This window comes from Aspergillus heteromorphus (genome assembly GCF_003184545.1).
Source record: "Aspergillus heteromorphus CBS 117.55 chromosome Unknown BO70scaffold_5, whole genome shotgun sequence".
Lineage (NCBI taxonomy): Eukaryota > Fungi > Ascomycota > Eurotiomycetes > Eurotiales > Aspergillaceae > Aspergillus > Aspergillus heteromorphus.
The window spans coordinates 202,669-228,099 of record NW_020290410.1 but is presented as its reverse complement, the minus strand read 5'-3'; the positions used below and the strand labels follow the sequence as shown (position 1 = coordinate 228,099).

The window sequence follows — 25,431 nt, the reverse complement described above, 5'->3', positions numbered from 1 at the left end:
ACGGTTCTTGGTACGACGACAAACTCGACGCGGAGCGACATCCTAGCACCCGGACTGATATAAGCGCGACCTTGAACGCTTGACTGCTTGAGCTAGGCTAGCGATCAGTGCCGGCAACTACTAATATCCTTGCCAGGGTGGAATACCCAATAGCTTTGTCGCTGAAGCCACCGAGTTCTCCGCCGCAAGGAAGTCGACTTTTGGATCAGGACGACCTTGTGGAACGAACATCCCGGCTAGACGATGTCCAGGAAGGAAGGAGTAAGGACAGACCCTACGCCGTGAAAAAGCATTCAGGCTACCGTCTGCTCTCAGCACAACTTCTGTCTCTAGTACTACCACTATCGTTTTCACCCCGAAGTCTACTACCATTACCCGATCGAGCTCGAGCTTTTTAGAATCGTCTATAGGACCGCTTCTTCCCATACTACTCCGTGTCAAACAACCGTTCTGAAAATGCCTGTCCTGTCCAGAGCCCAACTGAACACCGTTTTGTCCATCCTGGCACAGAGGTTAGACACTCTGGGGATCGATTACGCAATAATGGGAGGTGCAGCTGTTTGCCTCATTGCGAACGATCCGACAAGGATGACAGAAGATGTCGATCTTGTTGTCCATGTCGACCATCGCAGGATTACGGCGGATCTATTGACCTCCCTGCTCATCCGATCCTACCCTGATGATTTCGCTCCGATCACCCAGTACGGCCATACCATACCGGGCTACAAATTGAAACTACTTGGAGGGGCATCTCGACTTGTGGAACTAGAAGTGTTTGATTACCAGAGCTGGCCTCAAAGGCCACAGTACGATATTCCGGCCGCAACTCGTACGACGGTAGCAGTGAGCGGTCAGCAGGTCAAGACTTTCAGTGCCGAATGGATCTTCCGAGAGAAGGTCTTGTCGCAGTATCAGCGACAGGGAAGTCGCAAGGAGGAAACCGATATTCGAGATCTGTTTAGCATGGTTCCATTCCTCTCTCCAGGAAAGGTGGAACTCGACTTTAACCATGACCAGAGTTTGAAGGATGCGCTTCGCTACCTTCTTCAGAAGAGACCCGATTTGGAGGACGAGATAGAGGGGGTGGTGAAGTGCACCGCAGTCCTGGGTAGCTAGTATGTGTATGTCTCCCTGTTCCATACTATGCAAATGACGTCGACTAACATGGCCCATGTAAACAGAACTAAGACAGCGGCGGCGGGCGAGGATTGGTCGATCAGGTTACCGGTCCATTCTTTTGTTAGGTAGTTGATATTATGCGTGAGTTAGTGCTGCTGGAATTATTATTACATGTCTGCTAGGCAAGTGGGACACCATCCATGCCACATGGCATTTCTTTCCCAGATCCGACTCGCTTTGAAATGCGGCGGTTTACGGGCCCATTCTTTTCCTCGTAGACTCGACCGAAATTTTCACTATACCAGGTGATCGCGCGTTCTTCAACGCAGTGATCGAGCAGCTCGTTTGTTAAACCGAGATATCCCACCATCTGAGCTATCCACGCTCTACACAGCTGGCCCCAAGACGAGATTTTCACATAGCCTTTGGGGTGCAGACTTTCATCATCCATCGCAGCATTCACGAGTCCTTCTATCAGGGTCCGCTCGCGTGGATATAGCACATTGTCAAATGCATAATAGTCCGTGGGTACGAATGCCCGCTCGTCGCGTGCGGTGGCCACGTGTAGGCGAAAAAGAGAGTTTCGAATCAAAAACAGCTGCTCGGCTCGGTCGTGGGACTGTGTCGGGTAGTCGAAGGTTGTAGAGAAATGGTCGAGTCGTTTATAGCCCGCATTTATCCGTGCAATCACGTTCTCGGGGTTTGGGAGTCTATTCAGGATCTCGGGGGCTGGAGCGCGATTCGGCTTTGTCTGCCTGAACCCGGCATCGTGGAGCTTTTGAATGGCCGATCGATAGTCCTCGTCCTGGACGACAAACATATGGATCTGGGTGTCACGAGGGTGAAGATGGTCAGCGAGGAAGCCTTGCCATGCCAGACGGATGAGGCGGTACCTACCCCTACCACGATCGGGACACCCAGAAACGCCAGTGCAAGAGGGCCCCACGCCACGACCGGGAGGGGGTGCAGCGCACGTCCCGCCTCGTCCGCGACGGGATCCGGGGACTCCATCCGGGGCTTTCGGAACATGTTGACGACGGTAGGAGATTGTAGGGGGATTTTTGCTGGAGTAAGGGGGGGGGTGGAGCGCGTTGTTCAACTTTGTGGGTTTCGTGGTTGGAGCGGCGGATGGAGGAGGTGGTGGGGGAAGAGGACGAGAAGGACGAGACGGACGAGACAAGAAGAAGAGCGGAGAAGATGGACGATCGGCTTATATAATATGGCACTGTACGGCAGGCCATAGCGACCACCGGGGTCGTTTCGACAATCCTTGCGGGGTGAAAGAAAAGCCCTCCAGCATTCCAGCTCCTTCGTGCATTGTCTGCCTCGTGAATGGTATGAGTTGATCGGTTAGTCCCCAGTCCCCAGTCCCCAGTCCCCAGTCCCTCATTCCCTCAATCCCCACTCTGTTGCGGGACCCCCCAACTGCGTTGGGCTTAGCGCCGGCCCTCGCCCGCCTCGCTGGTATTGGGATTGCTGGTCGAGGAGATGGTTCGCTGTCGGTCCACCTCACAGCCTATCCCCTAATAACAAACAGAATTGGCAGCCTGTTCCAGTCAGTCACGTCGCCCACGGCTGCTCTTCATCTGCATCGGGAATCGCAGTCCCGCGGAAAAGACTATCAAAGAGGGCTAAGTCCACGCCCTGCATGTCCCAGTCCTCTGGACCTGGAAGGTCCATGGGGGGATATTGCATGTCGCTGCTCCCAGAATCGATGGGTCCATCCGGTGGCGAAAGTGTATTCTGACCGGGATGTAAGATTGATGATCGTGGACTGTGATAAGCTGGCTCTGCGCCGATTTCATAACCCGCGCGATGAGGATGATGGGTGTGGGTACTATGTTCGACCAGGTTATCAGGATAGCCTGCATTACTAATTGGCACCGGCTGTGAAGAAGCAGAAGGAGACTTGGTCATAATGCCATGTTCGAACGTGATGGTTCCAAAATACGGGATATGGATATTCAGCCCCTGCCCGCCGTTAGTTAGTTTCCCGCCACAACCGATTGTTCCCTCGTCAGCGGCTGACGAATTCGTGCTATAGATCGTGCCACTGGCGGCATTCGCCTCGATAGCAAGTAACTGCCGAATAAGAGGAGCCAATCGACAGGCGATCTCGTCCGTGCCTGCGCGGGTCATCGACTGCAGGATTTCAAGTGTGCGTTCCATCATCCCGCGATCACTCGGACGGGAGTGAAACAAGGGATTGAATCTCGTACCAGCCTGGCGCTGACTATGCGAGTCGATATGCGCGAGACACATCACGGTTGTGGCTACGAAGGCGAGGAAATCCGATCCGCGGCAGTAGAAGTGGCCCGGGTTGGAGGCGCGGAACACGACGTACCGGGCGAGGATCTCTCGGCTGCCTGTCACGGCGGTGGTCTTGCTGGCGTCGTAGCGGCGGTCGGTCGAGGGACACGGCATGTAGGGTAGGTGTAACCTGATGAGGAGATAAAAGTGGGAGAATTGTTGCATTAGACGGGCCGTGTCGTCGAGATTCTGCTCTTTGGTGTTGTCTGGCCGGAATTGCGGGATAAGCCACCACTGCGGCGGCATTTCGGCGGCGTTCTTCTGTAGTAGTCGGTCGATTTCGGAGGTTAGGGACAGGTTGGTGAGGTCGCAATCTGTGCGTTGCAGGATTCGTCCGGAGAGGACGCAGTGGATGCGTTGCATGCGGTCGAATGGTTGGCAGGCTTCGAGGGCTTTGGGGGCTGCGAAGCGGTTGTCGATGGATGCGGGCGGGAGGCCGAGCATGAGGGAGAGGTAGCGGTCCATTTCGGCTAGGCGAAGACAGATGTTGTCTGGGTCGAATGATGCTCGGGTTTGCGGCGTGAGGAACTTGAGGGATGGGGAACTGAGGCCGCGGTGGAGCGCCATCATCTGCGCGACGGACGCCGCCCGTCGCACGGCCATCCATGCTCGGTGCAGATTCCCCGCGTAGTTCTGGTACGTCGCTTCTATCATGATGCACTCGATGCCCTCGACGGACCCGTTGAGGTCTTCGTTGGCATTCACGAGCCGGACGGCCCGGTCCAAGACTCGGGACATGATATCGCGGTAGGAGGAACTGAATTCGCCTAGGCTTTCGACTATAGGGGGAGGCACACTTTGGAGGAATGTTCCGAGTATCAGAAGCTGCCGTGCGATGAGTACCGGATGGGAACCTGGTGGGGGGAGTTGAAGCATCTCCTGCGGTGATGGCGGGCCACTACCCGGGATGGTTGTGTGGGGCACGAATATCCCACAGTGCATGTACGTGGATAGTCCAGCAGGGAGGGCGAAGATGATGTCGAGCTCTGCCTGGCTGGGCCATGCTGCGACCAGGTCCCTGGCCACTCCCTCGTATTTGCTTGACAGGGGGGCTCGGGGTTGGGAAATGGCCGTGCTCCCATTTATCGGCAACACCACATTGCGTGGCGAATTATCTCTGTTCTCTAGTGCGACTGGGATGGACTGAGCCTCCAGCCGATCCGTAACAGGGTAAGACGCGTCAGAACGGTTCACCAACTGCTCGAGCAGCCTCTCCACTCGGCTGAGCCGGACTTCGACCTGGCTGCCGCCGCTGGGCTCAGGACTATCCTGCTCCTGGCCGATGCATACCGTCCCCCGTCGCCGACAGTTGTTGCAAATGGTAACCTCGGATGAGGCGAAGATGCAGCGAACTTTCCGCCGCTTGCACTCCCAGCAGCTCTGCGTGCCCTTCCGGACTTTCCTCCGCTTCGGTTCGGGTCCGTCGTGGAAGTCAAACTCGGTCATCGTTCGTGGAGTGGCACTTCGGCCGACTGTCTCACTCGGATCGATAGAAAGGCCTGGTCTTGCGGCAGCCGGTGAGGTGTTTTGGGGGAGATGGATCGACGTCGGCAGATGATTGTGGTGGGGGTTTGGCCCGAGCTCGGTGGATGAATGAATGCTGACAGGGACGGATGGTGTCAGCCGTTGTCCAGATAACGGCACAAGTCATCCAGGACATGGAATTGGCCTTTGGGTAGAGGATTACATATCATTATCCGGAAAATCCTCTTCTCGACTGAAGAGTAAGACTTGAGGTTAATCCAAGAGAACCAAACACATCCTCAAGAACCAAGGCAGTTCAAGTAGCCTCTGTTCCCAAAGTAGTCTAGCGCGTGGGTTGCCCTAACTATATCAAGGTAAGGCTACGTCTGTTGTCCAGTGGACACCTCGATTGAAAATCACGGGCAGTAGGGTTGGATTGGCTGGATGTGAACAAAATCCGGAACATTGTGTCAGTGGACTGGGAAGCTTGATAGGAATACAACTTCTCCCCCATAAACGGCCAGTTAATTTCAACAAGAAGGGTGTGTGGGTGTGTGGGTCAACTCCTGCACCGCTCGTATTCACTCACTCACTATCGCAAAACAGCCGCCGGACGGATTCGCCGCCACTCCGGCGTCGAATGCGGTCTAGCCTGCGACCGACGCGTTGACACATCTCGAATCTTCTCTTCATCAGGCCTCACTCGGCTTTCTTTGCATGCTCTCTATCCCGAGCTTATCGATCCTGACAGTCCATCCCCTTTCCCACTCTCCTCCATCACCAACCTCGTCCGGAATGCCGCCGCCATGACCGTCAGCCCGCCCCCCTCGCAGTCGCTCAGGGGTCTCTCACCCGTCGGCCCGCTGAGATCGCGGCGGGGATGCACCACCTGCAAGTAAGAGTTCATCCATATCCATATCCCCCATCCCCTCCAAACACCAATCCCAATTCCTAACCCCTCCTAGAATCCGAAAAGTCAAATGCGGCGAAGAAAAACCGCACTGTATCCGATGCACCAGCACCGGTCGCAAATGCGAGTATCAGGGCCAAATCGCGGGGACCTTTTCGTCGGCCTCATCATCACCGACGATCTCCATCCACGACACCTCACTGTCGTTCCTCCCGAACACAGTGTGGCGCGAGCGTCGCGCCTTCGCGTATTACTTCCAGCAAGCCGCGCCCTTCGTAGGCGGGGAACTGGATGTCGATTTCTGGCGCACCACCATCCCGCAGGTGTGTCGGAGTGAGCCTGCCGTCTGGGACGCCATCATCTCCATCAGTGCGCTGTTCGAGAGCCCCGAGCCGTGTCCGGATCTGGTGCTCTCGCGTCGGAGGGACGTGCAGCACACGCTGAACCAAAACCACCGAGATGCGATGGGCTGGTACTCCCGCTCGGTGTCGGCCGTTCGGCGGCGCATTGAACGCGGGGATGTCGACATTTTCGTCGGGCTGATCAGCTGTGTATTGTTTATCTGCATCGAGGCGCTGCAGGGCGGTTCCGATGAGGCGGTTCGGCTGTATGCACAGGGCGTGCATCTTATCTTCGCCCTGCGCGCCCAGATCGCCGCCGGCGCTGTGTCCGCCACCAAGGCGTTCTTGTTGGAGGATATCATCGTGCCCGTGTTCGTCCGGCTGGGCGAAATCGCCATGTCGGATCCTGCGAATCTGCTGGTCGCTCTACTGCCTACTACGCAGCGTACGTCGACGCAGGAATTCCCGTCCCTTCGCGCTGCGCGAGAGGCCATCGTGCTCCTCCTGGCGGACGTGCAGCTCCTCGAGCGCAACTACGAGGAGCATCTCACAGAAACCAACTCGTTCGATGTACCCGATGAACTCCTTACCCGACAAACCCTCCTCTCGGAAAGGATACTCAACTGGCACACTGCCTTCACGAATCTAATCAACTCCCTACGCTCGAAAGACGTTCTCTCCCCGCAGCAAATCAGCTCGAGCACTCTTCTCTCCGCATGTCATAAGACACTCTTTATCCAACTCTCCATCTGCCTTTCCCCGTTCCAGACCACGCCCGATGCCTATGAACCGCTGTTTCAGACCATCGTAGACGAGTCCCGCATGGTGCTTGACGGCTCGGGAAGATCGGACGGCACACAACCCCCGTTCACGTACGATATCAGCGTCGGCCTCCCGCTTTGGTTCACTTCTCTCAGATGTCGGGAACCAACCCTCCGACGAGCGGCATTGGCACTGCTCCGCCGAGCGCCTCAGATCCTGGGGTTCTATAAGTCTGCGGACGGGGTGATGTTCGCGGAGGGCGTCATGATGCTTGAAGAAGCGTATGCGCAGGCCATGAACGCCCAGAGAGCAGATGATTCGGTACCGGAACTCACCAACGACCTTCCAATCCAGGCTATCGATGCTGGTACCACACCTGACACCAACCCAGTCCCCATCCCCAAAGCCATGGCCATGTCCATAAACACCAACAAACCAACCGCCCTCCTCATCCCCGAAGAAGCACGCATGGGCCCCGTCCGCATGTTCCGCGCCTCCGAGGGATTTCCGCCCGAAACGCCCGACGACGAGATCGCAAAATGGAGCCACAGCCCCGATCAGGGCTTTCTGCGTTTCTCGCGGAATAAGCTCGATCCGGCAACGAATACCTGGCATAGGGTTCATGGGTACATGCCTATCATGATGTAGGGATGGGGTGGTTTATCTTTGCTGAATATTAAGTCTGCGGACATGATGATTTGGTTGGATGACAATACAGCACCGTTCAGCGACTGACTACTTACTTACTGTAGGTAGCTGTCGTGCAGATATCAACAGAACGGAGCACACAATACACAATACAGAATACAGAATACAGAATACACAGCATCTTAAAGTACCGTCCACCATCAAATTCCCCCCCTCACCCCAGAAACCAGACAACACAGCATAAACCAACTACGGCTTCCCCCTCCACGCCTCAGCCAGAAACTCCTCCGGCTGCGTAAACTCATAATCCGGCAACAGCCGATTCCACTCATCGGACGACTCATAATCGCCCGCCGAAATAGCAGACAGAACCCCCGCCAGGATGATCGCCGAGAAGACCTCGACCTGCTCCGGCGGGATGGAAGGGTGTTCGAACCGCGGGGCCCACGAGGTGGTTATCTTGCCCGCTTTGAGGTCTGAGGGGCTGAGGGTTTCGATGGCGAAGGGGGCGTCTGGTGCTGTTTGTCAGTGTGGGTATTCACACTGGGTGATTGGTGTATATGATTTTGCGAGAGGTGAGAGAATGAAGGAGGGAAGGAGTGAAGGGGAGGAGGGGAGGAGGGGAGTAGGGCAGGAGAGGGCATATCATACCCCGAATCCTCTCGCCAAGGGCAATCGTCTCTTCGATCGAGATAGTCCTCCCCCTGATCCCACCGACGACGGGCCACTCGCCCTCGAAATCGATAGCTCTGGCGACCACATGGGCGATATCCTGTACCGTGGTGATGGTGAATCGGTGATCTTCGCTGCCTTCGATGAGGATTGCGCGGCGGTTGAGGAAGTCGATGGGGAATTCGATGCTTGGCACGTGTTTGGCCGATTGGTAGGGATGGGTCCATGCGTTTAGGAACAGACCCGGTTGGAAGAGGGTGTATTCGAGGATCTGTATTTCCTTGTCTCAGAACCCCATCCATTCAGAATCCCATCCACTCATGAAAACTGCCGGGGAATGGGGGGGGTACAGAACAAACAAACCTTCTTCTCCCTATTCACCTCGGCCAGATACCGTCGCGTTTCCGCCTTGTAGGCGTACCAGGGCATCTGCTCTAGTCCGGCTCTTCGTCCTCTTGTTAGTAGATGCAATCTCGGTGTTTTGGGGACAGGGACAAGAATTGGGATTGGGATTGGGGATGGGGATTATGACTCACGACGCCCATTCACTCGGCGCAAACCGCTTCACGCCCGCTGCGATGGCCGCGTCGATCAGGTTCTTCTGGATCGTGCTTTCGGGGTCGTTGGTTACGGCTATGAATGATAGGATGGTGTGCACGCCCGTCAGGATCTGGGTTAGTCTGGGGACGGAGGTGTAGTCGGCTTGGATCTTGGTTGTGCCGGGGGTGGGTGCCGTGGTTGGGGTGTCCTGGGGGGGGTGGGCGATTAGTGGTGGTGAAGGTGAAAATGGGGTGGGGGTTGGGCGAACCTGGCGGGTGAGGAGGAGGAGTTCGTGTTTTTTGGTTGCGAGAAGGACGTCGATTACTTCCTTTGCGACGCCTGTGGATTTTCCAGTGTTAGGTTTGTTTTGTATGGTGTGTGTGTGTTGGAAGAAGGTGTGGACTTGATATGTACGGACATACCCCCGGAACTACCGATAATTGCGATCTTGACCATTTTGCTTTGACGGGTTGAGTCGATGGCTGATGTTTTGTTTTGCTTTAAGAGGAATGCAATCGAATGAAGGCTGGAGGAGAATGAAGAGTGATAATCCTGATTGTCTTCTGCTTTGTGCTGTTGTAATATCCATTGTAGCAGGCGCCAGAGTATCGACTAGACTATATACGCTGTTCCCCCGAACCCTCGGCCGAAGTTGCTTACACTATGAGTGTGTTCCTCCGCCGAGTCGCGGAGGTGAGATAACGCCATTGATCACTAATACAAACCTGTCTAACACAAAAACAGCTGATCAATCGAAAAAGATTGTATAAGCAACTGTTTGCTCAATTTGTCAGACTGTTGGATCTCATCTCGCGTAACTCAGCCAAGCTCGACTGGGGCGTTCTGTTGTGTATTCTTTGTCCGACAGGAACTGACTCGCGTAAGCAGGACAAACAACAGATAGTTAACTAAAAAAAAGGCATCCATCTACCCTTACAAACCCCATTTACTTTCTCCCGTTATAGCTGCAGTTATACCACCCATTTATTCTTAGGTAGGAACCAGCGATCCACCGTTCGTCTCACAACAAACACCCTCCCATCCCCCAACTGCCGACCAGGGCCCGATCGCATCCCCCCTCGGCATTCTCCGCCCTAAAAATAAAATACTGCAAACTAACCCTACACTCGGATCCCAACAACCTGGTAAACAACTCCCACCCACGCACTCCTCGCGGTCACACCGATGGACAAGGAACATCACGAATCGCGATCGCGAGACATAGTTAAGTACTATGCATCAACACCGCGTTAGATAAATCAAGAACTAGATACGACCAAACAGCCAGGGCAACCCCGCCAAGACCGACCTGTCACCCACATGGATGTGAATATCCGTGCTAACGTTTCAGGGCCAGCCATGGCGCTCGGACGGCATCCCCACTGGATCCGATAAGTGGGTAAGGAGGTAAGTAGGTTGGTGGCGGGTTGTGACTGTTAGCGAGATTGTCGCTGCGAGGCTGAGGTGCGATTTTGTTTTGTTTGATATGATATGATATGACATACAATACAACACCACACAACACCACAATCCAGATCTATCCAACGGCAGTGATGGTGGTGGCGACCAACCCCCTCCCCTCGGTCCAATCCCCCATAACAGAAACGATCTCAAAGTTTGAAAAATCCACCGAGGAATCCAACCCGACCCAAGCTCGACACAACCCATCATCTCCCTGCGTGATTAGCCTGTCATTTCTGGGCGGTGCGGCGCATCGGAACCCTGTTTGCGCTCGGACGGCGGCGCGCTGGATACGTCGTTTTCTGGTTCTCGGCCTCCTGTCTCCCTACAGTACCTACCTACCTAGCTAGCTAGTTGGCTGGCTGGCTGGCTGGCTGGCTGGCTGGCTGGCCATGTGGACGGGACTCATGTGACGAGGGGAAAGTAGGGGGATATATACGCTACCATGCCATGCTGCTGCTCTCGCGTGGAATCTGCAGTGTTGTGTTGTGCCTTGCAGTGGAAGACCGTTTTCCTTTCCCACTCTAGCACTCTTTTTTTTTTATCATTTTCTTCATCTGGGAACTCGAACGAAATTCACGATGGTTCTTCAGGGTCAATCGACTATCCCGCCCCGACATGTTGATCGGAAGGAGCTATATACGGATCTGGAGGCAAGGATTCGCTATTTGCAGCATTTTTTGGGGTTTGGGACCGGTATTCACCACTCCTTTCTTTCCCCGCTACTTCCCTTCCGGGGAGAGATGTACAAGATGTAACTACATGAAGGAAGACTGAACGAACCAGATGACGTCGCTGCCCTGCACGTCGGAGCCAAATACATCAAAGCGATGGCCCCCACGCTCGTTGATCGCGTATACTCCAAGCTTCTCGAGACGGACATCACCGCGCGCGTGTTCCGCACCCGCAGCACGGCATCGGAAGAGCACGTCGATAGTTATCCCACGTTCGAGAGCTCGCAGATCCAGCGACGACGCATGTTCCTGCGCTGGTATATGACGAAGTTGTGCTCGGATCCGACCAGGATTGAGTTCTGGAAGTATCTCAATCAAGTTGGGTATGCATCATCATCATCCCCACCTATTTCGAGCTGCTTGTGTGCTGATAGTATATGGGAAGACGAATGCACGACGGCAAAGACCGCATGCTCTCCTTCGACGTCGAATACATCCACATCGGGGCGTGTCTGGGCTTCGTCCAAGACGTCATCATCGAAGCCGTCATGGGCCTGGACGTTGTTTCCTTTCCGTTCCGACTCGCCCTCGTCCGCGCCTTGGGGAAGGTCATCTGGATCCAGAACGATCTGTTTGCGCGATGGCGGGTTCGCGATGGGCAGGAGTTTGATGATGAGATAGAGGCGGCGCATCATGACCCTGAGACGGAGCTCAAACCGAAGACGACGAAGCCGGCGCCGAAAGACCGCGACGATTCGTCCAGTATCAAGACAACTTGGTCGGCGCAGACGGAACCGGCGAGTTTGTTTTCGAATATGCAGTCTGTCGAGACGGCGTCGACGAGGACCACGATTCCGGCAAACTCGGCGTCGCAGGTGTCCGTTTGTCCGTTTGCGCTGGATTTTAAGCAGACGTTCGAGACGAAGGTGTGGTCGGGGCAGGATTCGGGGCATCGGTAGGGATTTGGCTGGGGGAGTTGAGGAGTATATCAGTGTCTGTTTTCCTTTTTTTTTTGACATTCCTGTTTCATAAAAACAATACAATGTCACGTCTATAGATCTAATACGTAGCCATATTCATATTCCCCTTACGCCCTTGATGCCCATATCAGCATTGAAATCCTCCGCACACACCAAACCACTGCCCAGCTTCCCTAAGCCTTAAACCCCCCCATCCCACAGCTCATACTCCGGGAAAAACCTGTCATGAATCCTCCGCGCATACTCCACCACCACCGGCAATTCCCTCACGATCACCTGCGTTTCGGGACATCTGCACGCACCAGTCAGTCAGCCAGCCAGTCAGCCAGTCAGCAACCCTCTATCACCTATCCATGCCATATTCTGTCCCACTCAATTCAAACAAAAAAAAAGGAAAAAGAGAAGAAAGAAAACTCACGCAGAACAAACCAACCCCCCAACCACAAACCCAAACAATGACGCATCCGCCTCCGTCGGGCCCTCCCCCCCAAGCACCCAAAATGGGCCTTTCTCACCACCACCACCATCCTTACCCCCTCCAGCACCAGCAGAAGTAGCTTTGATCTTTGACTCGGCCAACAACGCCCCAATCTCGCCCCAAACCTCCCTCTTCATCGCCGTACGCTCCTCATCTGAGAACCGCATCGCGCCTTGCCCGTACAGCGTCGCCACCTGTTTCCGGTAGATCATGTACCCGACCACCACCTGCACGGGGTAGGGCAGTGAGGCGAGGATGTGCGAGCGCATGGCGGCGTAGTTCTGGATCCATTTTTCGTGGCCCTGTTTTTGTTAGGATGTTGGAATGGTAGGCTTTTGGAGAGTTGGTCTTGCTCTCGCTCCCGCTACCGGTGCGGGTTTGTGGGATTTGGAGGGTGTGCGGGGAGTGAGAGAGTCAGAGGGTATGAGGAGGGGAGTGGGTAAGGAAGAAGGACCCACCTGCAAGAAATACAACTTATCCTCCAACAGGGCGCGGATGCCAGAGTCGGTTACTTTTGATAGAGCATCTAGAGGGCCGTTTAGGTCGGGGAGAAGACCGTCTTCGATAAGGGAGTTCGTGATGAGGGTTGAGTCGGAGAGAGTCTTGGCTGGGCTGGGATCGGAATCGGAGTTGGAATCGGAGTCGATGGTGATGTAGGGTACTTTTCCTTTTGGTGCGCTGCGCGGTGATCCAGTGGCGGTTTGGTAGGGGAGATTGCCGAAGCGGAAGCGCGCTTCGAGTTTCGTGACGAAGGGGGACCAGGTGTATTTTGCTGTTCCGGGGAGGCCCCGGTGGAGGATTATTGTCGGGATTGAGGTGGGGAGGGACATTTTTGGTGGGGGGTGTTGGGGATAGTTGATTCTATTCCCGTAGAATTGATTCCGGCCCTCTTCGAGGCTCTTTTCGGGTTGGTGGTGGGGATCGTTTTATATTTATATTCTCTCTCGTGTAGACATCGGTTGATACTTATATCGGATCGGGTTTTGTGGATGGACAGGCAAAGCCCGCAGAGGCCGAAGGATTGCCGGGTCGGGCTGGGTTGGGTTAGGGGGGCGCGCTAGAGTGGGGGGAAGGGGGGTCCGTGTGGTTTGGTGGTTTGTGTTTTTGACGGACGCGCTGGCGACTAGGTTCTTGCTTTTATTTGCTTTTTGCGGTTGTTGTGAAGATTTATCTTAGCGGTCGTGGGTAGGGAGGGTATGGACTGGGCTCTATGGGGTATACTTGCGTTGGTTTACTGGTATGTGCTAAGGATATGTAACTCAATATCTGCCTGCGGCGGTGCCGGGATTGTAAGATCTATCGCTAGGAATCAGGGACAGGTCGGGTATGTAGATGTTCTCTTATTTGTTTATCGTGTTCTTGCTGAGATGCGGCTTTGCCCTAATTCCAAAGTCCTGGAGTTGGTAGTCTTTCAAATGATCGCGATCGTTGAAGGATTCCGAAAGATCGGGTTCGCAGATGCGCTTAATAAACCTGACCGTTATGAACATGCTCATAGCCTTTCAAACCTTTTTTTATTCCTTTTTTTTTTTTTTTTTGAAATAAATTAGCAGACACCCAACTGCCTCTCACCGCGCAACTAGACAAAGAAACCTCGTCTATTGATCTATCAGCACCGGTATCTATCCAGAGTCCAAACCACCTCCGTCTAATGTGCATGTGCATGTGCATGTGCATGTGCATGTAAAGCGCCGTCGCCGTCGCCGTCGCTCATAGACGGTATAAAGCCGAATGACCCTCCGTGTATATCCATCCCCAATGCACCATCCCTTCCAAGTGTTCGACTTTCGGCTTCCAACCCAGACCCATACCACCCACCTCCTAGACCTTCCGATACGCCTCCCGCAAATGCTCCCTTATACTCTTCAACTCACTGACCCGGCTCTCCTCATTCTCCTTCAGCAAACGAAGATGCTCCGTCCTCAGCTCCTTGAAATCATCCTCCAGTTTGTGGTGCCACGGGTATAGGACGAAGACCTGGAAACACAGCGCCGAGCTGGCGATCACGAAGTTGGTCAGGGAGAAGCCGCGCGTGATGAGCATCGCGACGGGACTGTAAGTGGGGTTTAGCGGGTGGAATGTGGGTTGTGTGGTTGGCGAGCTGCGCGATAAGTACCTGGTGTTGAAACTTGAGTCTGGGAGTAGGGGGGGTGTTTTGTGGGAGAAAAAGGAGGGTGTGGTGGTTGTGGTCTTGGTGGCTGGGTCTGGTGTCTGGTGTCTAGGTCGGGGTCGGTGTGATGGACGCGACGGTGGTGAAATGAGTGTGGATGGGTTTTGAGAGGGGAGATTATTCTGTTGGGTCTTGCTGCGCAGCAGAAGGTAAGTAGGTTAGTAGGAGGGGGTTCAAGGGAGGGAAGGAAGGGGAAGGGAAGGAGAGCGAGAGGCCTCGACTTATAATCTCTCCCTGGTTGTTGATGACGCGTCGGATCCGAGAACGGGGATATCTCGGCGACCGCCATTCGGATCAATTACCCGACAAGCGGAATACTGGCACGCATTGAGTTGCCGGCCCTCGGGATCATTCGGGATGACCATGTAGAAGTGGGATAGTTGGTAGAAAGATGGGCAAGATCTAAGTAAGGATCTGCCTGGTGAGAGGCATTTCTCTGTGAAGGTATGGGACAGTGAAATTGACATTTAGGACTTTAGAATAGCCGACTGCCAGGGTCAATGTGTGGAGTGCCGATCAGATCAGATAAGAAAACACTAAATAGACACGTCCAATGCTGCATGGGTATCGAGTTATATACAATTCCAAGAAGTGGTGTCGGGTCAGTCAAACCCTACCTACGCGACAGCAACAGCACCCGCCACGATCGCAGCAACAACCCCCAGAGCACCACAAACAACAGTGCTTCCAGCATTCTTCGTGACTCCAGTGACAGTCCCATTACCACCGCCAGAAGCATCTGTCGAGCTGGTACCATTCCCCGCCCCAGTCCCACCCTCAGTTGTCGTCGCATTTGTAGCGGTCGCCTGCGTTGCCAGCCCCGCGTCCTTATACACCACCAAATTAGACGCGAAGATACTAGTCGCGCTCATCTGCTCCTCCATATCGGCAGAGCCATCCCACGTCGTCTGGTACCATCTCCGACCGCACAACGTCTCGTTACTCCCACCGGAACATTGCTTCGCAGCCCCAGACGCCGAGCCCTGCAGGCGCGGGATAATCTCGGAGGCAGTGTAGGGCGCCACGACGCTCACGAAGGCCAGATCACCAGCCAAAAGGCCCTTGTAGGTCTCCTCGGACGTATTACAGTCCTCTGCCGGCTCACAGAGCGCCTCCGACATGATCATACCGCCGTACTTCTCCGGGAAGAAGTTAGTGAAGGTGGTGTTGAGAAGGCCATTCAGACCCGCCTTCCACTTCGTCTCGCCGTTCGTCTATCCCGGTTAGATCTTGCCATCATCGTCGAGAAGCAGGCAGCAGACTCACAAAGTTATACATATACGCCAACCCACTGAGATACAATCCATAATTATACGTCCACTGATTCTCCCCCACGGTCGCACACCCGGACCCCGTACTCGTGCTATCCGCAACCACCCACGTGTCATTATTCACCAGGCTCGTCAGACTCCAGTCCCAGATCTTCTCCGCCCAGTCCGCATACGTCTGGTTACCCGTGAACCGGGCCAACCGCGCCGACAGCTGGAACAGCCCCCCGTTGCTGGCCGCCGTCTTCATCGTGTATCCGGACTCATACGACCAGATCTGCCACCGCAGCCCCCCGCCGCAGGTGCTCTCGTCCCACCGCGCGGATTGCACCTTGAACACTCGCTGCGCGAGAGTCTGCCACGACGACATGTTCGTTTCAACGGGGTAGTTCAGCTCCGCGGCGGTCATGGCGGCGAGGCCCCACGCCATCTGGTCCACGTTCGACATGTACGAGCTCCAGTTCGAGGGCATGTAGTTGTCGTTGCCGCGTTGCCAGTACATCCCCTGGCTGACAGCGGGGTTGTTGGACGCGTCGCCGGTGAAATACCAGTATTGGATCAGCGTGTCGAAGAGCGCCCCGCCTTCCCACCATGCGTCTGGAATGTACCCCGGGATTTGCCCGGTGTGGTTGGAGGTGTAGTTGGACATGGTGTTGAAGGAGGCTGTGGCGGCGGCATTTCTGATCGATTCTGCGGGTGTCAGTGGGCGAATTAATCTGATGGGATGGGGGGAGAGAGCTTACGCTCGTTGTTTATGTCGAGGCTGATGGCGGATGCGCTGCCCGCGAGAGCCACAGTGAATGCCCCCGCGAGGCGGTTGGTGAGGAGGACCATTTTGCTTCTGCCGCGGATGGTCGATTCTCGAAAAGCAAAACCACACCTCACAGGACCAGGACCAGGAACAGGAACAGGAACAGGAACAGGGGAACCATGTCCTTTATGGCCCCTCGGGAGGCTGAGCCTTAGCCAACTAGTGTACCGGATTAACTTCACCCATATCTGCTCTTTTCCATTGCAGAGCCTTAGAGGGTAATCAGGGTTCAGGCTGTCGTGAGCGGAGTCCTAGGCAGATGGGCGGGAGCCTGGACTGGGGGCCTAAACAAGGTCCGCCGTCGGTGATTCACGAACCCCTTGACAATCCAGATCCGAGCTCCGAGTTGGAAATGTCTCAGGGTCTGCCCGGCTATGCCGGCCGGACTAAACTGGCAGCGACGGATGTTATTTGTCTGTTTCGCGGGCTAATCTCGGTTGTCCGCTGGTGCTGAAAATTAGGCCGCTTAGGGCTCCAAGCCCCACCGTCGGGGACCATCGCACCGCATCGCCAAGTCCGATAGGGGGACATGAAATTAGGTATGAATTATGATTCGTGATGGCTGAGAGACTGTAAGCGCTGTATTTCGACCTAGTCAGGATTGGAATCCATGGTTTGATTAGGAAGTTGGGGTCCAAGTGGTAGGCTGATATTCGGCGGTTGGGTCCAGGGGTACATGCGGATATTGAAGCTTATTTCGGGCGTTTTCAGTCTTTGCATGTTAAGAGAGGTCAATCCTGAGTTGATCTGGTTAGGCTTACTCACGATATAATCGATAGTTATTCCTGCTGCATGCACTTACAGTCAGTTCAAGCTTCGACATGGCATGACCGACCGACAGATATCCCACTGCTCTGGCCCCTTTACGTTGACATGTCACAGAACACCCGGCATGCACGATGATCGCAGCCCTACCGTTCATCATGGAAAAATCAATGATGCTCACCACTCACAATCAAGTATCTAGTGCTAACCTCCCAGCATGTGGCATGAATTCTGCAGTGAGTCAGGTGGATACCAATACCATCCGGGTTAAGCTAGCGGGTAAGGCCGCAAGACCACCACGCCACTGGCGAATCTACACAATCCACACAGTATAAACAGGCTAATCTCTTATCCCTAGTTATCGCAAATGCTGTAATATCGCCTTCTTCCCCGCACATAATCCAACATCGGGTTATTCTTTGTATAAGAGCGCTTGGGTGTGGACAGATCATGCATAGCAGGAGTTAATCCGATACTGCACATATTTTACATCCTCTTTCTACTCGGTACGATTCATGCCATACCCCAGTCAGAGTCTTGATCAAGCCCGCATCGCATCGCCTCGCCAATCATGGCCAACCCCCCTCCAAAAGGTAGTATCACCTCCTATCTATCTACGCCTCAACTAACAATCATCTCCAGTCTGGGCCTCCCTAATCACAAACCTGGATTATCTCCCCGGCCTGCTCACCCTCGCCCACTCGCTCCAACAAAGCAAAACAGCCTACCCGTTCATCGCGCTGTACACCCCCTCCTTCCCCGAAGATGGGATAGACGTCCTCACAAGACGAGGCATCGCCTCCCGGCTTGTGGACACAGTCACCCCATCCGCAGATCGCACCTACGAGCAAGACCCGCGCTTCCACGAAGCCTGGAAGAAACTGGTCGTCTTCTCGCTGTACGAGTACGATCGAATCGTCCTGCTGGACAGCGACATGCTTGTCCGCCGCAACATGGATGAACTGATGGACGTGCATCTCGATCGCGGGAATCGACTCTTCGGCGCGAGTCATGCGTGTGCTTGTAATCCGATGCGAAAGAAGAATTATCCGACTCATTGGTATGTTATCACTTCCTTTTTTCTGAAACCCCAACTTTGTCTTCCATATAGGCCGTCATCCAAGCACGGAGCACACAAGGCTAACCCTCGCATGATAATGGGAGGGATATACAGGATCCCGCAAAACTGCGCCTTCACAACCCAACACCCCGACCCTGCACGCGCCCAACACGAGCCTGCCCCCTCCACGGCAGGTATATCCATGCTGAACAGCGGTCTGCTCGTCGTTAGCCCTTGCGCAGAAGATTTCTCTCTCGTTCAAGACGCGCTCCGTGACGTGGAACGAGTCAAGTCCTATGCGTTGGCGGACCAGGAGCTAATCTCGGATGTGTTCAGGGGACGGTGGGCCCCGCTACCGTACGTGTATAATGCGTTGAAGACGATGAGGGCGGACGGCGTGCATTCTGCCATCTGGCAAGATGAGGAGGTGAAGAATGTTCATTACATTTTTGCGGTCAAGCCGTGGCATCAGCCTGGGGAGAGGGAGGCGGATGAGCCGAATCGGTGGTGGTGGGCGGTTGATGAGGATCGGAGGCGGGGGGAGAGGGGGAGAGGTGTTGTGGATGGGTATTCATCTCATGGAGGAGTAGATAGTTGTTCAGAATAGATGGGGGTTCTTGAGTCCCATATCAGTTCCCAGTATGATCTTAAGCACAACGAGAAAAACCACAGGCTTACTGCTTAATAGCAGCTATCGTCCATCTCCCACCCTCAGTACAAAAGCAAGAACGTTAGTTGCGAAGTTTTCCAGGTGATCCGCATTGTCTATCATCCAGGGCCCGTATCGATGCAGCGTCAAGAACCTTGATGTCTGGTCGGTACCATTGAGGTAATTTAGGTAGTGCCGGTCTACTGTGCCCAGAGTGATGTACCTCTCGTTCCGATTCTGAGAAATGACGCAAATTCTGGTGATTCCCATATAAGTCAGTCAAGATACCACTTTTCATGGGCTGTTTCCCATACCTTCCTGGGTCGCCCGACGGTGGCCGGTCTTTTTGCTGCAAGAAGGCCCCGACCTCAAGGGCTTCCTGGATGGCGGTCTGCGTTTCCGTATCCTCCCGCTGCAGAGCCTTACACTCTACGAGCGCTTGCGCCCTCTCTGGTTCTTGAAAGGCACAGAGAGCACCATCAATATGCGCCTCGTAGGAGCTACTCCGGAAGCTTGCACGCAGTACCAACCTTGTCGGTGTCCAGCGGGACAAGGCACCAGGGACTTTCAAAGAGACAGCTTGCAGGAATTCAATAAGAGAGATGTTTACGGTCTCCTCGTCTCTGGTGGGGACAATGCTTGTTTGATGGGAGTTTGAGGGTGCGGTTCTATAGCTGGACAGGAGCTTGCGGTCCATAACTTGGCGTTCGTTCTCACGAGGGATCTCAAACATCCCCAATTGTAAAGGATCCCCCTGTCCCTTCATCGTTGCACCAGAGTCAGCACGTACACTCCTCAGATAAGCCCAGAATTCCGGGAAGTCGGTGTTCAGCTCATGTTGCGCTGCAGGTATAAACGCGTCCAGGTTCCACATAGGCGCGTCCCTGGCCAGCTGCTTGAACGGGTTCTCTTCCACCAAAATCTTAAGAACAAGAAATTGTGCAACTGTAGCTTTTGAAGCTGAGTGCATGTCGCGGAACTCGTTGATATTTGCATTCTCAAGCTTGGCGTTCTTTGCTGCCCGTCTCCAGTCCTCTTCGTTTGATGGAAATTTGAATCGCCCGGCCATGTTGGTTTCTTGCAAGATAGATGAAGATAGATGTATTCCAGCTATGATATGGCATATATGTTTGAGAACTGGAGGATGTTACAACTTCTGGACAGATCATTCCCCCTTACTATGTCTAAGATGTGTAGGACTTCCTGGTGGCACGCTCTGATTCACTAACACGACCCTCGCATTCACTGACACAAAACACAGCCCCAAGTTTATGACTTCCTGACAGCTGTCTTTTTACCTCTACTGTACATGGCGCTGTAACACAGTAACACCCTAATAGGCAAAGCAACTCCTCTCTGGTAGAGCATGTTTGTATATAGAACTGTACATGGACCAAATACAAAATTTACATCGCCGTAGTAGAGTACGGCTCTCATGACTATGTACTTTATGTACTATATAAGTTTCCCACGCCTAGGTGTTAAGCCTATCTTTGTATCTGGTCAGGTGGTTGTTGCAAGGTAGATGAAGGCCTACTTTTGCTTTTCTCCCACTCAACCTTCTGTACCCAGTCATTGTCTTGTGTCATCCTACAACGAGCTACAAACTAGAGAATGAAGCCTCGCCTCTTGATTCCGCGTAGCTTGGACACTGGTTATCCTCAGTCTCACGCTCAATGTCTTTGCTAATCGGGTAACACCAAAGCCTGTCCCCAGTCACATGATTTACCAGTGAATGGGCCCAATGATGACACCACTGGCCCACGAGGTGGGATTTTCTCCCTGAGTTCGTCAACATTCCCATCTCCCACCTCTTGTCTTACCACTCTCTGTCCTTCAATCCCTGCGCATCTCCCAGAGCCCTATCGATGTCGACCAACTCCAGAACTCGTGCCCAGCGGTGTGTGGAAGCCCGGTGGAAGAGACTTCTTGGTTGCAAGGATGAAGCGATCTCTCTGGAATCTGCCCTCCGTATGGGCTTCTATGCGACGAAGTTGGACTTGGAACATCCCTCCAGTGATTTCTTCGAACCGTTGACAGATGAATACATGCAGAATTACCCCGTCCTGACGGAGACGGTTGCTGCGATGGAGAGCAAACAGCCCGAGATGTACAAGGTTGAGGAATATAACCCTGAGACCGCCGAGGCCGCGAAAGTGTCCGAGTCCGTCCTTGACCGCATCGCCTGGTCGACGTCTTCCCGGGTCCAGCAAATTACGTTGGTCCTGAAAAACCTCATTTACCATCTCCCGCGGGAGAATACGCCCCAGGGAACAGGTCCTTCGTTGGCGAATTTTTCCATTTGGTGCCAGGCCTGGTGAGTAAATCTACGTCTCTCCTCAAGGTGTTTTAGGATATTTACCATTACTGATTGATCTATGTGTATCAGTCGTCCCGTGCCCTTGTCAGACGCCTTCTACATCAACGACCCTCCTCTCACAGACAGAGCTGCCAAGATACGCCTATTATTCGAAGTGGAGACTTATGTCTATCCACACATAATCATGCTCGTCGAGCATTATACCCCCGAGCCCGTGACTGATCATATTCTTCTGCGTCACGAGCTCGCTTTCCTGATCCGCGCAATGGAGATCCGTCTAGACGAGGGGTGCTTCCCGAAAGATCAGCCCCAGCCAGTAAGCCCATCATTCAAAACGTCTTTCTAGCCACGATTCTGGAGCAGTGCTGATCGATGATTGATTAGGTCCTCATGGTATCGTTGGTAGGGCCGCAGCATGGGCGGATAATCCAAGCGCACATTGACGGGACGCCCAGGATGGTGGTGGCATATAGCCGTCTCTATAGCTTCGAGAAGAATGAGGGTGCGCCGTTCGACCTGTTCTGCCGTTGGCTGTTGGCGAACCCGGTGGGGGTGGAGCCGGCTCAGGCGAAGGAGAAGTAGTGCCGGTACTTTCGTCAAATCAGATCAAATCAAATCAAGTTCTTTGAATAGTAGCTAGCCTGGCTGAGGCACATCTGGGAGCAAACCCTACAGCCTAAACAGCTCTCTGTCGGTCGGTCGGTTGACGCAAGTCCCCATCGTCTCGATCTGATCCCCCCCCATTCTCAATCCGGGAAGATCGTACCTGTGACATAATACCCCGGACGAGGCAGGGCATTGACATCAGAATGGAGTGGATCGACGGAAAGCCAACCGGTCCTGCGAACTGCCCCATATTGCGTCACGGCGGGCCGATTGCCTATTCGGGAAAACCCGCCACACCACCGCTCAACCCTCATCCCTTGCGCGCGCGCAGAGGAATGCTCAACCTCACATTGACACTCTTCGATAAAAGTCTTGTCGCATTTATATCTCACATCTACAGCCCAATATGCTTGCCTGGTAAGCGCAATGGCCGGTTGTGGCAGCATGCGCTGATCAAAGCAGGTATCAAAGAAAGCTCATCCAGCGTCCGCTATTGACGCAGAGTCTGACGACTGCCGTACGCTGTCCTTCCGCGAACATTTCGATATGCGATGGCTAATATTAAGAATACCACCAGACTCTCTTCGCTCTCGGCGACGGCATCGCCCAACAGGCCGTCGAAAAGAAGGGTCTCGCGAACCATGACGTAGCCCGCAGTGGCCGGATGGCTTTGTATGGCGGTGGTATGTCCACTCCATCTCATCCCATCCCTTCTCGCATATTATATTACCAACATTCAGTTCATTCTTTCTAATTGTAAATATTAGCAATCTTCGGTCCCGCGGCCACAAAATGGTTCCAGTTCCTCCAGAATCGCATCCAACTCTCCTCCCCGCGCCAGACTCTCGTCGCCCGCGTAGCAACGGACCAGTTGGCGTTCGCTCCCACCATGACAGGTGTCTTTTTGAGTACGATGTCCGTCCTGGAGGGATCGAATCCGCGAGAGAAGTTGCACAGGACGTATTGGGATGCGCTTCGGGCCAATTGGATGCTTTGGCCTGCCGTCCAGGGCGTGAATATGTATTTTGTGCCGTTGCAGTTCAGGGTGTTGGTGGTTAATGTTGTTAATATTGGTATGTGTTTTTTTTCTCATTTCATTGATGGCGTGCTTTGGCCATGGATGGGGTCTTACTGATGTGGCTGTATAGGTTGGAATTGTTTCTTGAGTGTGCTGAATGCAGCGCCGACGGAGGAGTTGTTGCCGATGGTTTGATTGAGTCTCCAGATGAAGTGCCGGGGTAGATCTTGCATCTCTGGAATCCATGTAATTGTACATAAAGCGGGGGAGTAGCACCGTGGAGCCTATCACACAAGGAGTATGCCACGCCATCACATTGTAACATCGAATTCTTGCCTCTGCAATCTACCGTACCCATGATGCCGCTTCTGCCTTGCGATTTCATACCGTCGAGGTCATTGAGAGTAGCCCCCTGGACGTCCGCGTTGTTCACCGCTGCCTCCCATTCTTCCTCGGTGGACGGAAACTTGAACTTTGGAGACATGATTAATTGTCGTTGATAGGGTGGGCGACAATTGAAAAAAGGAAACGCGTTGTGTATGATGAGATTTGCTTTCAGAAAGGAGGTTCGAGAGATGCAGACTGTAAGTTTCAAATTACTATGTCACAGCTGACATATATCAGGATAGTATATACTAAATAATACAATCTCTCAGAGATAAATATGCCCCTTATTTTACTGTAACATGGGAGTCCTTTATGCCTATATTAATATCATTGCATCTGTTCTACCATACAGTTACATTTCTCTATATTAAAATAGTTCTCTGGACTACAAGAGCCCACCCAGCATAGCAGTACGTAAGACGCGCTGAAAGGGAACGAATACTACTACTACTACAGGTGCCAGAGGAGAACCCATTCCCACACCGAGATACACACGTTATACGAGTTTGGCAACAGAAATGCGAAAAAGTCAATGCGAATTCTTGGCCGTTTCTGGCTGTCCAAACAATAGTTTCCGACCTACAGACAGACACTGCTCAACTATCTCCGGGTCACTTGGCCCTTGTGCTATCACACAACTACTCCTACTCTTCAGGCTTCGGCTCGCATGGCGTCATCCCGACAGGATCCGCGAGCAACCAGCGGTAGAAGAGCTCGAAGGGTGCATCTTCATTCTTTTCAAAGCTGTAGAGGCGGCTGCACTTTATGAGGATCTTGGAGCTTCCTTCTATGTGTGCCTCCAGCACGCGCCCATGCTGAGGGGCCATGAACGAAAGTAGCAAAACCTTGAGTGGCGCAATCATCGATTGGTTAGCTTTCTTCCACACGGTGGGTAAGGGACTTGGGCTGCTCATCGTACCGGCTGCGGCTGATCCTGGTCAAAATAGCCTTCCTCTAAGCGAAGCTGCATCGCCCGGACGATGTACGCGAGCTCGTGTCTAAGCAAGACACCGTCCGACGCGGGCTGCCGGGTGTAGTTTTTCAGAGTCATCACAACGTGCGGGTATGTGTATTCTTCCACCTGAAACATCGAATCCAGCCGAGAGGTCCTATCGGAGAGGGGGGGATCGTTTAAATAACGGGCCTTGCCAACGAGAGCAGGGGTGCTACAGACACGTCCGTCAGTGACTATAATCAAGAAGAGTGGGACAATACGATATAGCAACGCAACATACTCGGCAGGGCTCCAAATCGAAAAGTTCGCCAGCGAACACCCCAGTCCCTCCGGAGCGTTCTGGCGTGGCAGATGCCAGATAAAATTGTCCAGGGTGTTTGTGATATCGCCGGTACAAGAAGCCGGGCTCCATTGCATGCGCTCCCACGAGGTCGAGACTAATGCGGCAGCAGCCGCGTTGTATTCTCTCACTTTGAACATTGTGGGCTCTTCGCGTTCAATCGCTTCCTTGGTCTTGGCTAGAACGGGATAGCTTGCGAAGTATTTTGATGTGAGCGGCCTGAAGAACGCACTCGACAAAGACTCGAGATCGAGCCCGGTCACCTCGATCCTCATCTTCAAGGCCTCCTCAACGGAGATATGCTCCGATTTGTGGTCGCGCAGCTGCACATAACGCGCCTGCAACATCCTCTGCGCGCGAGTTTGGTGGGTTTGGGCCATGGCCGACATTCAATAATGGGTGATTGAGATAGCAAGGGCTGAAAGAGTGCAGCTGTGGGATTGTGTGTGGGTTGTGTCATCATATCTCAATTTCACTGGCATGTCATGTGACCGAGGAAACCCCCCAGAAACACGCAAGTCTAGAAGAGGATACTGGCACGAGCATGGTCCCAGAATCATATTCACCTATCCATTGAATGGGGAAAGAAGAGTGGTAGCATGGCGGCTATTAGCCTCGTAGATGGATCGATTCCCTGCAATCCGAATATCATCATTCAATCCACCATTCCCATCCCCAATCTCAACCCTTCACAGACTTCAAGTCTTCTCACTCGGTACAGGT

General features: G+C 53.6%; 14 protein-coding genes across 14 annotated transcripts; 6 read left to right on the top strand and 8 right to left on the bottom strand.

Annotated features, from left to right (window-relative positions):
• Nucleotides 1–73: 73 nt before the first annotated feature.
• On the top strand, nt 74–1,215 carry BO70DRAFT_177611 (nucleotidyl transferase AbiEii/AbiGii toxin family protein). The gene has a single exon (XM_025538411.1). It carries the CDS (start codon nt 457–459, stop codon nt 1,114–1,116), a length of 660 nt encoding a protein of 219 aa, XP_025401748.1. The 5' UTR covers nt 74–456; the 3' UTR covers nt 1,117–1,215.
• A 97-nt stretch (nt 1,216–1,312) lies between these two features.
• BO70DRAFT_309759 (uncharacterized protein) lies at nt 1,313–2,452 on the bottom strand (the record flags this gene model as incomplete). The annotated part of the gene is made up of 2 exons (XM_025540140.1): nt 2,017–2,452; nt 1,313–1,945 (listed from the first exon to the last, which is right to left on the bottom strand). Coding segments are annotated over exons 1-2 (765 nt in total), but the record flags the coding sequence as incomplete, so codon positions are not given.
• A 51-nt stretch (nt 2,453–2,503) lies between these two features.
• On the bottom strand, nt 2,504–5,162 carry BO70DRAFT_309756 (uncharacterized protein). Its single transcript, XM_025540139.1, has 3 exons — nt 4,628–5,162; nt 3,029–4,468; nt 2,504–2,818 (listed from the first exon to the last, which is right to left on the bottom strand). Exons 1-3 carry the CDS (start codon nt 4,873–4,875, stop codon nt 2,680–2,682), a joined length of 1,827 nt encoding a protein of 608 aa, XP_025401746.1. The 5' UTR covers nt 4,876–5,162; the 3' UTR covers nt 2,504–2,679.
• A 537-nt stretch (nt 5,163–5,699) lies between these two features.
• Nucleotides 5,700–7,554, top strand: BO70DRAFT_286071 (uncharacterized protein; the record flags this gene model as incomplete). The annotated part of the gene is made up of 2 exons (XM_025539188.1): nt 5,700–5,788; nt 5,859–7,554. 2 exons carry the CDS (start codon nt 5,700–5,702, stop codon nt 7,552–7,554), a joined length of 1,785 nt encoding a protein of 594 aa, XP_025401745.1.
• Nucleotides 7,555–7,623: 69 nt separating this feature from the next.
• On the bottom strand, nt 7,624–9,345 carry BO70DRAFT_309751 (NAD(P)-binding protein). Its single transcript, XM_025540138.1, has 6 exons — nt 9,189–9,345; nt 9,035–9,105; nt 8,763–8,974; nt 8,590–8,671; nt 8,206–8,497; nt 7,624–8,072 (listed from the first exon to the last, which is right to left on the bottom strand). The coding sequence occupies exons 1-6, from the start codon at nt 9,220–9,222 to the stop codon at nt 7,804–7,806; spliced, it is 960 nt and encodes a 319-aa protein (XP_025401744.1). The 5' UTR covers nt 9,223–9,345; the 3' UTR covers nt 7,624–7,803.
• Nucleotides 9,346–10,808: 1,463 nt separating this feature from the next.
• On the top strand, nt 10,809–11,962 carry BO70DRAFT_427032 (protoglobin family protein; the record flags this gene model as incomplete). Its single annotated transcript, XM_025547853.1, has 3 exons — nt 10,809–10,923; nt 11,014–11,284; nt 11,347–11,962. 3 exons carry the CDS (start codon nt 10,809–10,811, stop codon nt 11,858–11,860), a joined length of 900 nt encoding a protein of 299 aa, XP_025401743.1. The 3' UTR covers nt 11,861–11,962.
• On the bottom strand, nt 11,922–13,276 carry BO70DRAFT_427031 (glutathione S-transferase family protein). Its single transcript, XM_025547852.1, has 3 exons — nt 12,818–13,276; nt 12,300–12,661; nt 11,922–12,173 (listed from the first exon to the last, which is right to left on the bottom strand). Exons 1-3 carry the CDS (start codon nt 13,187–13,189, stop codon nt 12,062–12,064), a joined length of 846 nt encoding a protein of 281 aa, XP_025401742.1. The 5' UTR covers nt 13,190–13,276; the 3' UTR covers nt 11,922–12,061.
• Nucleotides 13,277–13,954: 678 nt separating this feature from the next.
• BO70DRAFT_359675 (uncharacterized protein) lies at nt 13,955–14,549 on the bottom strand. The gene has a single exon (XM_025542592.1). The coding sequence runs from the start codon at nt 14,400–14,402 to the stop codon at nt 14,181–14,183; it is 222 nt and encodes a 73-aa protein (XP_025401741.1). The 5' UTR covers nt 14,403–14,549; the 3' UTR covers nt 13,955–14,180.
• A 454-nt stretch (nt 14,550–15,003) lies between these two features.
• Nucleotides 15,004–16,696, bottom strand: BO70DRAFT_359674 (glycoside hydrolase family 76 protein). The gene is made up of 3 exons (XM_025542591.1): nt 16,541–16,696; nt 15,796–16,487; nt 15,004–15,743 (listed from the first exon to the last, which is right to left on the bottom strand). Exons 1-3 carry the CDS (start codon nt 16,629–16,631, stop codon nt 15,147–15,149), a joined length of 1,380 nt encoding a protein of 459 aa, XP_025401740.1. The 5' UTR covers nt 16,632–16,696; the 3' UTR covers nt 15,004–15,146.
• Nucleotides 16,697–17,764: 1,068 nt separating this feature from the next.
• BO70DRAFT_377763 (glycosyl transferase family protein) lies at nt 17,765–19,040 on the top strand (the record flags this gene model as incomplete). The annotated part of the gene is made up of 3 exons (XM_025545221.1): nt 17,765–17,966; nt 18,016–18,433; nt 18,485–19,040. The coding sequence occupies exons 1-3, from the start codon at nt 17,945–17,947 to the stop codon at nt 19,038–19,040; spliced, it is 996 nt and encodes a 331-aa protein (XP_025401739.1). The 5' UTR covers nt 17,765–17,944.
• An 84-nt stretch (nt 19,041–19,124) lies between these two features.
• BO70DRAFT_393926 (uncharacterized protein) lies at nt 19,125–20,151 on the bottom strand (the record flags this gene model as incomplete). Its single annotated transcript, XM_025546421.1, has 2 exons — nt 19,125–19,338; nt 19,397–20,151. The coding sequence occupies 2 exons, from the start codon at nt 20,149–20,151 to the stop codon at nt 19,125–19,127; spliced, it is 969 nt and encodes a 322-aa protein (XP_025401738.1).
• A 753-nt stretch (nt 20,152–20,904) lies between these two features.
• On the top strand, nt 20,905–22,038 carry BO70DRAFT_377762 (uncharacterized protein). Its single transcript, XM_025545220.1, has 3 exons — nt 20,905–21,399; nt 21,472–21,718; nt 21,787–22,038. The coding sequence occupies exons 1-3, from the start codon at nt 20,951–20,953 to the stop codon at nt 21,982–21,984; spliced, it is 894 nt and encodes a 297-aa protein (XP_025401737.1). The 5' UTR covers nt 20,905–20,950; the 3' UTR covers nt 21,985–22,038.
• Nucleotides 22,039–22,366: 328 nt separating this feature from the next.
• On the top strand, nt 22,367–23,315 carry BO70DRAFT_331432 (Mpv17/PMP22 family protein). Its single transcript, XM_025540875.1, has 5 exons — nt 22,367–22,425; nt 22,471–22,525; nt 22,586–22,691; nt 22,776–23,081; nt 23,157–23,315. The coding sequence occupies exons 1-5, from the start codon at nt 22,415–22,417 to the stop codon at nt 23,219–23,221; spliced, it is 543 nt and encodes a 180-aa protein (XP_025401736.1). The 5' UTR covers nt 22,367–22,414; the 3' UTR covers nt 23,222–23,315.
• Nucleotides 23,316–24,057: 742 nt separating this feature from the next.
• Nucleotides 24,058–25,088, bottom strand: BO70DRAFT_393923 (uncharacterized protein; the record flags this gene model as incomplete). The annotated part of the gene is made up of 3 exons (XM_025546420.1): nt 24,058–24,258; nt 24,333–24,579; nt 24,649–25,088. The coding sequence occupies 3 exons, from the start codon at nt 25,086–25,088 to the stop codon at nt 24,058–24,060; spliced, it is 888 nt and encodes a 295-aa protein (XP_025401735.1).
• Nucleotides 25,089–25,431: the final 343 nt, after the last annotated feature.

Excerpts from the sequence above, each read along its gene's own strand:
- BO70DRAFT_377762 (XM_025545220.1), top strand. The coding sequence starts at position 20,951 with ATGTCGACCAACTCCAGAACTCGTGCCCAGCGGTGTGTGGAAGCCCGG. Across the intron at positions 21,400-21,471 it reads TCCATTTGGTGCCAGGCCTG|TCGTCCCGTGCCCTTGTCAG; the intron begins GTGAGTAAATCT and ends TATGTGTATCAG. Across the intron at positions 21,719-21,786 it reads CGAAAGATCAGCCCCAGCCA|GTCCTCATGGTATCGTTGGT; the intron begins GTAAGCCCATCA and ends ATGATTGATTAG.
- BO70DRAFT_359674 (XM_025542591.1), bottom strand. The coding sequence starts at position 16,631 with ATGGTCCTCCTCACCAACCGCCTCGCGGGGGCATTCACTGTGGCTCTC. Across the intron at positions 16,488-16,540 it reads CCTCGACATAAACAACGAGC|AATCGATCAGAAATGCCGCC; the intron begins GTAAGCTCTCTC and ends TGACACCCGCAG. Across the intron at positions 15,744-15,795 it reads TGGCGTATATGTATAACTTT|ACGAACGGCGAGACGAAGTG; the intron begins GTGAGTCTGCTG and ends TAACCGGGATAG.
- BO70DRAFT_331432 (XM_025540875.1), top strand. Across the intron at positions 22,526-22,585 it reads CGCAGAGTCTGACGACTGCC|ACTCTCTTCGCTCTCGGCGA; the intron begins GTACGCTGTCCT and ends GAATACCACCAG. Across the intron at positions 23,082-23,156 it reads GGTTAATGTTGTTAATATTG|GTTGGAATTGTTTCTTGAGT; the intron begins GTATGTGTTTTT and ends GTGGCTGTATAG.
- BO70DRAFT_177611 (XM_025538411.1), top strand. The coding sequence starts at position 457 with ATGCCTGTCCTGTCCAGAGCCCAACTGAACACCGTTTTGTCCATCCTG.
- BO70DRAFT_359675 (XM_025542592.1), bottom strand. The coding sequence starts at position 14,402 with ATGCTCATCACGCGCGGCTTCTCCCTGACCAACTTCGTGATCGCCAGC.
- BO70DRAFT_309756 (XM_025540139.1), bottom strand. The coding sequence starts at position 4,875 with ATGACCGAGTTTGACTTCCACGACGGACCCGAACCGAAGCGGAGGAAA. Across the intron at positions 4,469-4,627 it reads GTGGAGAGGCTGCTCGAGCA|CAAATACGAGGGAGTGGCCA; the intron begins GTTGGTGAACCG and ends CCCCCTGTCAAG. Across the intron at positions 2,819-3,028 it reads GAACATGGCATTATGACCAA|CGACATGCAATATCCCCCCA; the intron begins GTCTCCTTCTGC and ends TTCTGGGAGCAG.
- BO70DRAFT_427031 (XM_025547852.1), bottom strand. The coding sequence starts at position 13,189 with ATGTCCCTCCCCACCTCAATCCCGACAATAATCCTCCACCGGGGCCTC. Across the intron at positions 12,662-12,817 it reads ATAAGTTGTATTTCTTGCAG|GGCCACGAAAAATGGATCCA; the intron begins GTGGGTCCTTCT and ends TAACAAAAACAG. Across the intron at positions 12,174-12,299 it reads GGGGGGTTGGTTTGTTCTGC|ATGTCCCGAAACGCAGGTGA; the intron begins GTGAGTTTTCTT and ends TGGTGCGTGCAG.
- BO70DRAFT_309751 (XM_025540138.1), bottom strand. The coding sequence starts at position 9,222 with ATGGTCAAGATCGCAATTATCGGTAGTTCCGGGG. Across the intron at positions 8,975-9,034 it reads TCCTCCTCCTCACCCGCCAG|GACACCCCAACCACGGCACC; the intron begins GTTCGCCCAACC and ends CACCCCCCCCAG. Across the intron at positions 8,073-8,205 it reads CCTTGGCGAGAGGATTCGGG|CACCAGACGCCCCCTTCGCC; the intron begins GTATGATATGCC and ends ACTGACAAACAG.